At 41.5% G+C, this 11,146-nt stretch overlaps 1 protein-coding gene across 1 annotated transcript in view; it reads left to right on the top strand.

Moving 5' to 3' along the window:
- Positions 1–1,327: 1,327 nt before the first annotated feature.
- The window catches only part of adamts15a (ADAM metallopeptidase with thrombospondin type 1 motif, 15a), a 30,590-nt gene continuing 20,771 nt past the window's right edge, over positions 1,328–11,146 (top strand). The window contains exons 1-2 of the mRNA XM_060913471.1: positions 1,328–2,508; positions 10,949–11,081. Coding sequence (XP_060769454.1) covers positions 1,558–2,508; positions 10,949–11,081 — 1,084 coding nt within the window. The 5' untranslated portion in view covers positions 1,328–1,557. The remainder of the gene's footprint in view (positions 2,509–10,948; positions 11,082–11,146) is intronic.

Genomic DNA, 11,146 nt, shown 5'->3' with positions numbered 1-11,146 from the left:
GTCCCTCCCATGCCAGGATCTGGGCTTCCCAGGCAGTCTCCCGTCCCGGTATGGACCAGGCCCTGAAGGCACATTGGGTGGCGCCAATCTCCGCTTCTATAGCCCTCGGCCTCTCACCTATTATACAGCTAGGGTTACAGTGGGGGGCTAGTCCTCTGGTAACCGCGAGAGTTTGACTCCACACTTGCATCTGTATTGCAGTGTGCCTTGCCAGGCAGTAGGTACCATTTTTATGATGGTCTTTGGTATGATCCGAGCATGAGTAGAACTTGCGATCGAGAGGCAGACATGCTAACCACTAGGCCAGCTCACAGTGAATATGTTCACCATTCGAAGATAAACTTCATATCTTCGCAAAACCATGTAATATCCTTTATTTATGTCACAGTTTTGGTTCTCCATGTCCAGGATGTTACTCATATGAAAAATATGAGTGGCATATATTCCCCGTAAAACATTTGTGTCCATATATAGCTATATCTATCTATGTGTCTCTGTGTGTGTGTAAACAGGGTCTACAAACCCAGTCTGCCCTTGACTATTTGGAAAACTGAAGCTGGGAATCATCTCTCTCCACGTTTTTATTGTAAAGGTGCCTCAACTTCTCGTGTCACAGTAGTGTACAGTATTTACCCAGTAAATACTGTAAATGGGCACGGCATGGTGGTTAGCACGGTTGCCTCACAGCAAGAAGGTTCTGGGTTCGAGCCCAGTGGCCGGTGGGGGCCTTTCTGTGTGGCGTTTGCATGTTCTCCCCGTGTCTGCGTGGGTTTTCCCCACAGTCCAAAGACATGCAGTTAGGTTAATATGGGACAGCCTTGGACTGAGGTGCCCTTGAGCGAGGCACCAAACTCCCAACTGCTCCCTGGGTGCTGTTAGCATGGCTGCCCACTGCTCTGTGTGTGTGTGTGTGTGTGTGTGTGTGTGTGTGTGTGTGTGTTCGTTCACTGGTTCAGATGGATTAAATGCAGAGAGGAATTTCACAAGCGTGTGATGAAAGAAGCGATTCTTCTTCTTCTTCTATCAAACCCAACCCCAAACTTCTTGGGAGAATATGTTTCACCAATCGAAAACATTTAAGAACCAAATACAGTCTCCATATATGCTGTGACATTAACTTTACTTACGATCCAAGTAAAATTAATAAGTGTACCTAATAAGTGTTCCTTCATTCTCACCATCCTTCACATGGTTGCAGGAGCGCACGCGGTGGGAGGGAAACCCCATCATACATCACGCGGTGCGCGCCGCAGTGATGTCGCGGGCAGAGAAGCGCTGGCCAATCAGCTCAACCGAAGACCTTCCTCAAAAGCTCCGGAGACAGGCGCTCGCTATTTACACATGACCTGCGCGCATAAAGCCGGCGCACGCTTGAGCATCCAGGTGCAAGAAGGGAATGGATCGAACTCTTTCAGGCGACATTTTAGTGCGTCTCCATTATTCGGATTATTCTTAAACGCACCTTTTTGATTAATCAGGTTACTTTTTTTTTTTTAATAAACATTGCGTTCTGTCCCGCCTGGTTTATAGAAATCTTAGAGCATTCTGCATGCAATCATGTTTTTCTTGGCAAGGGCTGTGCGTTTTGTGTACGTTTTATTTGTGATTTGTAAAGTAGCCCGATCCATGCAGAGTCAGCTGTGCGAACCTGTCAGAGTGGATAATCATGACTATGCAAATAACAACTTCGTTGGCTCTGAAATGAGCGCACCGCCGAATAAAGTGGCTTTCCGAATAAGTGCGTTTGGGCAGGATTTTGTGCTCGACCTGCACGCGGATTCTAGCTTCATCGCACCCGTGCTCTCGGGGTTGGGCATGCGTCTTGGGTCCGAGCGCGCGGACTTACGGCGCTGTTTCTACGCGGGTACCGTGAATTCGGATCCACTCTCATACGCGGCTGTCAGTCTGTGCAACGGCCTACACGGCGCGTTTGGCTACGACGGCTGGGAGTATTTTGTCAGTCCGACAAGCGACGACTCGGTGGCTTCGGGTGCGCGTCGGAGCGCAAAGAGCGCGCACCTTCTGCGGCGACGCGCCAACGCCGAGCTTGGAGGCAACAGCACGATGCGATGTGGCGTGGACAGCAGCCCGACACCCGATATCGCACACTCCTTGGAGAAGTTTAAACGCTCCGAAGAAACCAAAGCTGCCGATAAAAGAACCGCACAGAAGAGTCGGCTCAAACGATTTGCGTCGGTGCCTCGGTTCGTGGAGACGCTCGTGGTAGCCGATGAGTCCATGGCCAATTTCCATGGTGATGATCTGAGGCATTACCTGCTTACACTCATGGCAGTGGCGGCTCGACTCTACAAACACCCAAGCATCCTGAACCCCATTAACATCGTAGTGGTCAAGTTCCTGGTGATTACAGACGAGGATAAAGGGCCCAAGGTGACCGGGAACGCAGCCATGACCCTGCGCAATTTCTGCACATGGCAAAAGAAGATGAACAAGAACAGCGACAAGCACCCGGAGTATTGGGACACCGCCATCCTGTTCACCAAAGAGGTGAGGACAATCCGCATGATATCAGTACTGAATAAATACTAGCAGCCATCATGTCAACTGGTTTATAATCATTTGTGAATTTGCTTCCTTTATGTGACGTAATATAAATATTTAAGTATCATTCATGTACCTGAATTACGTGATGTAAAACTTTCAAATGTATGCCCAATCAGTGTGGTATTTCATCTACATTGGGTTATCAAGTCTCAATCAATAAATAAAGGAAAAAAAACCCACCTAAAATCCAGTCTGATTACCCGAGTAGCTATTTTCTTTGTTGCACAATGTACAAGGTACAAATAGAGCATCGACCTGAGTTAACCTCTGGACCCCCAGGGTAACTGCTTTGGGTTATAGGGACACTAAAGGGTCAGTTATGAGTACAGGTTCCAGGTTCCTGCTGCTGCAACTGAATGTGCTTGTGCACAAACAGAGATACACAACACACTAATGGCAGTCAGCTTTAGAGAATTTACGTTAAATTTTGTAGAGTAGTACACAAATATCAGCAGACAACCCTTTAGTCATGATTAAATTGAAGGAGCATGCGCATATGCAGAATATCATCTGGATGGGACCGAGATTATACATATCTTCGTTTGGTTGCGCATTCATATCTGTGCCTATTTACATTCACAGCAGCAGGGTCCAAGATTTCAACCTCAACAGTTTGAGTTTAAGCAAACACGTGCAGAAGAGTCATGCTTTGCACCGAGTCACCCCTAATAAACCCACACTGAAGTCAGCATTCACTGTCAGCTGTTGCTCAGGAACACCCACATGTGCAGGCACTCAGCCATTCCTTCACACACCAAACAAAGTCTTTTTCCCCTAACTAAGCGCCTGAGTCACACGTGGCCTGAGCGAGTGATCTTGAAGATTTAGCATTTCTTCTCTGCTGAGAGACAGCAAAGTGTTAGAGCCCAAGTGCAGATTATTCCTTTTTGCATTTTTTTTGTAGTTACTGCAATCATTGCTGTCTAAAGACAAAGACATTTTGGACTACAGGAGTTGTTTGTGGTACATAGGAGAGGGGATTCAGTAGTGTAAGCATATGTACATAAACATGGATCCAGAGTTCAGTGGATAGTCTAACTAGTTCAAGCATTCAGAACTGTACAAATCTGGTTCGACATTACTCCATGAACGACTTAAACAGACAGTGACGAGAGCCAAGCCTTGGCTCCTCTGAGAACTCCAACATGCAATCTGATATACAGCATTTCTCACACTCCGGCTAACGCCTTATGTCATTCCAGTGATGTTAAAGGAAAGTTTATGTTATATTCTTGTCATGTTTTAAGGTTTTTTTTTTAATTATTATTTTTACCTAGAATTCAGTGCAAGCATATTGATCATAATACAGTCAACCACATAACCAAAGAACTTCACTGGCTAATTGCAGCTGTGGTATCCATGTACAAGTAGGGAAATGGGGCTTTTGTGCAGGACTGTATCATATGAAACAAGAAGAACAATCCCATTGCTAGGGGATATTCTTTTAACCACACTTCCAGCTGGGAATGATCTGATACTTTCTCTCCCATATCTGCTCTCCCCATCCACCCATCTCGTCAGAAAGAGCGTGTTTTCCATTTCCAAAGAAAGAGGGAGAGACCCCTAAATCCCACCTTGTCAAGGCCCACCTGCTATAGAAGCCCTTTCCAGCTGCAGCATGGGGAAAGTCACTCTGGGGCTCCACAACATTTCTTCCAAGTTGTTCCCATTTTTCCACCAGCACTTTTAGCACAACCTCCTTCCTCAGACTCATCTACTCTGTTGTCTCTAAGTTGTACCCTTTAAACCAGTGTGAAGTGTGATTTTCTTTCACTGGACTGAGTAAACAGACAAGCACTGCAACTTCTGCATATCAAAGCAACTGAGTAAAAGGACATCTTGACAGTATTACTGAGCTGTGACAAAGCTAATTACTGAACTGAATGTTTTGAAGTTTGTAGCTGGAATGAAGGCCTAATGATCATTCTCAGCTGAAACTATGGTGAAGGAAGAATCCTACAGAGCACAGATCACCATCGCTGTTAATCGAGGTCTACGCATATACAGAATTCAGTTCCACTTAAAAAGCAAACAGAACTGATGTGGCTAATAATGAAGATTGATGATCTGAAAAAGGAATCTTAGATTATGGGTGAAACTGAATTCTTTAGGCTGGTACCGCTCCAGAAACAGAGTAGTAATTACTGCTATAGAAACTGGATGCTTCTTTTTGTTATATAATTCATACATAAGTCACTTCTCCAAGTGCATCTAGTGCACTTGGAGCAGTTACGACTTATGAAAATGACTGTTTATTTTCCAGAGGCAGTGTTTTTCCATAGCCTAGGAAGAACACATATTTATAAAGTTTGTAAAATCTCTGAGTGCTAAGCAATTAGCACAAGGTAAAATAAGCTTAGCTGGCACATTGAACCACATCACAGAACTCACTTTCTCATAAATTCATCAGCATTCTTCATAAAATCCCTTACAGACCTTGTTATACAAACATGTAAAGGGGGACTTCCATAGAGATTCTTTGAGGCTTTTTGGAGCGCATTGTAATGAACATGCAAAGGCAGAACGGAATAAGTCATCTTGCCATTTCAGTGGTGACTCACAACAGATTTATTAAGCTCCAAATCCCATTTAACTAGAAGGCAATGAGCTCAGAGGACTCAATTTATGTCATATTTGCAGCAGTAGGTTTATGTATAAGCAGTGTCTACACAAGGACCTCAGTCCTTTTATTAGCATTATAGTAATAGGGGTATTATTTTTGAGAGGTGTTTGAAAAAATTGGGGTGGCATTTACATAGATCACAGGAGTAAGTAAAAGAAATAGAGTGTTTGAGACAGGGGCGGCATGGTGGTGTAGTGGTTAGCACTGTTGCCTCACAGCAAGAAGGTTCTGGGTTCGAGCCCAGTTGCCGATGGGGGCCTTTCTCTGTGGAGTTTGCATGTTGTCTGTTTGGGTTTCTTCTGGTTTCCCCCAAAGACATGCAGGTTAGGCTAATTGGTGGCTCTAAATTGACTGTAGGTGTGAATGGTTGTTTGTCTCTGTGTCAGCCCTGTGATGATCTGGTGACTTGTCCAGGGTGTACCCTGCCTCTCACCCATAGTCAGCTGGGATAGGCTCCAGCTTGCCCGTGACCCTGCACAGGATAAGTGGTTACAGATAATGGATGGATGTTTGAGACAGAGAGGGAAATATGGGATAGATTTAAAAGGCCTAATTAAATTGGTATGTTTTAACTATTGGGTACAAATAAGGTCAGGAAGGAAAAGTGTCATCCCTCCTGTTCAGTTTTAACAGTGATGGAGAGCTTTTGCCAGACCTTTTGAAGAAGTGTTGGAGGGAGAGAGGTATTAGAGAAGCATGAGAAATCAAGTGACCTCAGTATAGTGCTTCTCATTGGCCCCTAACCACTCAGGTTAAAGGAGCACTCAATCACAACTTGTTACATGAACTTCATGTCAAGCTCGAGTGCATCCTGTTAAATCTAGACTGACATCCACCCCTAAATAGGAAGGTCTAGAGTTTATTTTATAAGTGTTATATGTCATCAAGCACTTGTCTGAAGTGAATGTAAATTTACGCAGCTGGCTAGCCTGTTCTCTCAGAAAATATCGTATTTCTCAATGGCATTGACAGCTTCCCTAACCACGCACAACCACAAGGCGTCATGTGCTTTCGTAATCTAATTAAGTACCTATTTTGTATTGTTTTGTATATACTTCTTGTTACCAGGCTCAAGGTGACTCATGGGCAGCAGAAACAGAGAGGAATCACAGAGACTCTCACACCCTTCCTTCTAAGGGTATCTAGCCATGCTTTTACCTACTGAGACAGTTCAGGATATCATAATTCTAAACTGAAAATTTCAAGAAATAATGAATATTTCTGTAATCCAAATCCTCATAAAAGAAGCCCACTTTGTGATACTGTGACCAAGAAGCCCATTTTGTGATATAGCTCTTAAATGTTTTTCCCTGTTGGTGTACTCCAATAGCACATTTTAACATAATGTGAATTATCTACTGTACCATATTTCTTGTGGAACTTCTACAAAGTTTCCCAAAACCTTTGATCACTGATTCCCAAGTGGTGGCAGAAGGATTTCATTGGCCTTTTACTTGATAACGAATGTTTCTTCAAGGCATTATACTAATAAAAAAAAATAGCACCAAATGCTGCTGATGCTTTGTTAACAGCTAACAGTGCAGCTCCTAATGATTCACATTCTAATAGGTTTATAGATGGAAGAATTGGGTTACTGTTACAAAAAAAGCTTGTTACATAAAAGAAAAAAAAGAGCTTTTCTTCTTTCCTTCCTTAAAACATGTCTGTCCTGAGCTTTTGGTAATAACCATCCTCCCTCTCACATACCCACATCTGGTTCGGGTTTTCAACGGTCAACAACTGCAGCTCACAAACAATTTGTCACACTGATTTGGGACCTGAACTTATAATGTCTGACTATACCTGTCAGTGTATTTGGCTTAAGACTTGGAGGCCAAAATGAGTCATTAAACAAATACAGTGTGTTGTTGTTGTTGTTTTACAAACCATCTTAGGAATACTGATCCAGCAACATATCAGCACTCATGTGAAAATAAATTTCTGTCCAGCTGTAATTCTTTAATTTAGCACATACTGTGAAGCCAAACTTTCTATGAATTAGGACTTCTGCTGTTGGTTGGATGCATTGTTGCCTGCACGAAATATATATATATATTTAATGCAGTCTATATTATCATGTTTCAAATCAGTCCTTTTCCTTAAAGTTTGTTTTATTTTGGAATATCAATACCAGATATACAATCAGGGTGGTATAGTGAATACTTTCAAATATGTTTTAAGAAGTGTAGCAAAATATACCGTAGGTCAGCTGGAAACTTCTTTTCTTTGGCCAACAGCAGTGCATTTTATTGCAACTATTACCTCATATAGCCCCAAAACTCAAGAGAATTTTTAACTGGGCATCTGGAATATCTCTTGGTGAATCAAAAGCACTTAAGAGATTCCACAAACAAATGTTTGCCTTTTTAAGATTCTTAATCAGCCCTCTCAATATATTTCTGAGAAAGGGGCAAGTAAGAAAGAGTAGTAGGCAGAGGTTAAGCCAGGGATCCCAGCAGTAATTGAAAAAAATAGAGGAATGTAAGAAACTATCAGCATGGGTCAAGGGGGCTGCAAGTCCTTTGCGGGGTGCAGGGGCAGCGCCCCTGCTGGGGGTATGGGGGCAAAGCCCCCTGAAGCCGTTGAGATTTTAACATTTAAAGATGCTATAGAACACATTTTTTTTACATAGATTTAATATAGAAAAGCAACAGAATTTAACAATGATGTGTATCTGTTTGATGCCATATTTTGTAATCTATGACATAAGTGGCAAAAAAATTATTTATAAAAATTAGACGAAAATGTAGCTTTGAAGAATATACTTGCCTAAATATTCCACTGATTTTGTTATAATATAACAATAGTATCCATAGTTCATCTCATTTTTTTTTTTTTTTTTTTGTTTCGAGTTAATGTCAATACTAGTCTAATATAAGCCACATTCATTTTTCAAAAATCATGAATATGAGCAGAAATCAATGATTCAGTAATATTAGATATATACATATGTACAGCAAATATTGGAGATATTTGATTTAAACCTTTCTCTTTTTGAAAGGTTTCACTGCAGAGGAGTTTAATGCTCTTTTCTGGGGCGCATTCTGTGATCTTTCCTCCAGTTTTCTCTGCTTTTGTTTCTCTGATCTTCTCTTCTGCTTTTTCTGATGTACCTGCAGTGCTCTTTTGGATAGTTTCTTGGCTACTCTGTTCGCATGAGCTTTTGTTTCAAGTTCTGTATTCACCACATTCATTAATCTCTTCTTGGATTCAACTTCCTCTCTGGATAAGCGCAACTACGCTTTCCACAACATATTGAATTAAGTTCAACGCATTAGAAACAAAAGCACGAACGGAGTTAAAACACGTTTTCTAGCAAATGGGCGCAGCCATATTGTTTTCTCGTTCTATCGCGTACAGTCTCGCGGTATTTACATCAATTTAACTTCCGAGTGTTCCCAAATGTCAACGAGAACAAACGAAGCCAACGAAAACATCGCTAAACAAGCAAACCAAATCAGAATGTATTCTGCTAGTCATTTTATTTAAACAAACATATTTTTAACGGCTATACAAGAGATTTAAAAAAAACAACACTTTGGCTAGAAAAATAGCGGAATTCCGCTAAATAGCGGACGTCTGGGATCCATGCTGAGTGGAGGCTGCGTTAGCTGCCGCCGCGATGTATAAAAAAGAGGCGGGTCCTCCCCTGGAAAATTTTGAAAATGTAGATGTTAAATGGTGAATTCTGAGTGATCCTGAATGCAAAATTGTATTTTTGTGACGTATAAATTATGAAGTAAAAACTTATGAATTTCAATTCTTTGAAAAACCACTGTGAGTAGCCGGCAATGGAGCGTTTGTAGGCGGCAAAATCGCCGGTTGCCGGCAGTTATTGGGAGGACTGCTTAATGGTCATTGCATCAGCATGTTGTGCTACTCATTTATTAAGGATGACCTTTCTGGTAGTGTCATAGTTTTAATAATCTCATGTGAGTGGAGCCTTTCTGCAGACTGGAATACAAAATCATCTTTCTTGAGTACATTCTTTTTGTGTTTGTGATTATTACACTTTATACAACAGTTAGTTCTGTTCATTAATTTGACTGGTTGAGCAGTGTTCCAAGAGTGTCTATATTTACTGTAACTGCACTGGAATGTTTCACTGTGTGTATCAGTCCACTTGTCTGTGTTCACCATGTAAAATTCCAATTCCAAGTTACAGTAGTGTTAGCGACATCATCCGTGGGCATGGCAAACAATACTTTTCACGGATATAACTTTTGGCGTAAATTATGAAAGCTTGTTAGTTGAATATGAAATGGAAAGAGGGAACACCAATTAGCTACAGCACTCGCCCTACTGACTCGTGTCTGTGGCAAATAACAGCCATCCCAATATTCAGTATAACCACATGATTGCGATTGCAATATTGCTTAAATAATGAACTGTTTTATTGGTAGCAAGTCACAACAAGAGAGTAATTTAACTTGAATTGGAGTTTGCAATTTTTCCCACTTAAATCTATTTACCTTTATGTGTGTTTTCCTTTAACCAATGTTTCATTCTTCTTTAACATTCAAGAGAAAACTAAGTCACATTTTCAATGTAATAAAAAGTGCATATTTTAATATCCTTTCATTGGAACCATGTTAATCCTAATTAATTCCATATCTGAATATACACTCACTGCTCCCTAAAGGGAACGCTGTACTAATACTGGGTAGGACCCGCCTTTGTTATCAGAACAGGCTCAGTTGTACATACAGTAATCCGAATTGCACAAGGTGTTGGAAATGTTCATTTGAAATTCTGGTGAATTCATGATTGCCTCATATACTGTAACTGCTGCAGATATTTCAGCTGCATATTCATGCTGTGAATTTCCAATTATACCACATCTCAAAGCAGAAACACATCTTGGAAAGCACAACATATTGAACTTTGAGGTGAATGGGCTACTACAACAGAAGACTATAGCAGGTTCTCTCCTGTCAGCCAAGAACAGGAATCTGGGAGCATGAGCACAGGCTCACTGAAACTGGACAGTTACAGATTGGAAAAATGTTTCCCGGTCTGATCAGTCTTGATTTCTGCTACAACATGCAGGTGATAGGGTCAGAATTTGGCATCAACAGCATTAATCCATGGACCCAACTTGCATTGGTCAGTTCAGACTGTTGGTGATGTAATGGTGTGGAGAATGTTTTCTTGGCATATTTTGTGCCCCCTACCAATACCAACCGAGTATCGTTTGAATGCTACTGTACAGCCTATCTGAGTATTGTTGCTGACCATGTGCATCCTTTTGAGGCTGCAATTTACCCATCTTATAATGGCTACTTCCAGCATCATATTGTGCAATGTCACAACACATAAGTATTCTCAAACTGGTTCCATGAACATGACAGTGAGTTCAGTGTACTTCAGTGGCCTCCCTAGCCACCAGAATTGAATTTAATAGAGCAGGATGGAAGATTCATAGCGTGAATGTGCTTCTAAGAATGAACCAGAATCTCAAAGGAATATATCCAACACCTTGAAGAATCCATGTCACAAAGAATTGAGGCTGTTCTGATGGCAAATGGGGGTCCTACCCAGTACTAGTAGGCTGTTCCTAATAAAGTGGCTGGTGCAAGTGTATGGACATTTTCTAGAACTTGGCTTATGAGAAGTTTTCTATAACTTGGCTATCAGATTTACATCCAGTCCTCCAATTATCAATTAATCTTTCCCATAGAAATGTTCCCTTACTCAAGGGATTTTGGCTAGTTCCAATCTGATTTCTCAACTGGACTTAATTCTTATTATTTGATCCAGGATCTGTGTGGAGCTTCTACATGTGACACACTGGGAATGGCAGACGTTGGCACAATGTGTGACCCAAAGAGGAGCTGCTCAGTGATCGAGGATGATGGCTTGCCATCTGCATTCACCACTGCTCATGAGCTTGGTTAGTATACACACCAAGTCACCATGTTATCAGTAGTCAATTATGACAAATTAGTTTCCATTGTT

This window comes from Neoarius graeffei, chromosome 28, assembly GCF_027579695.1.
Source record: "Neoarius graeffei isolate fNeoGra1 chromosome 28, fNeoGra1.pri, whole genome shotgun sequence".
Lineage (NCBI taxonomy): Eukaryota > Metazoa > Chordata > Actinopteri > Siluriformes > Ariidae > Neoarius > Neoarius graeffei.
Note: the sequence above shows the minus strand (reverse complement) of the source record. Positions and strands in the feature narration are given on the sequence as shown.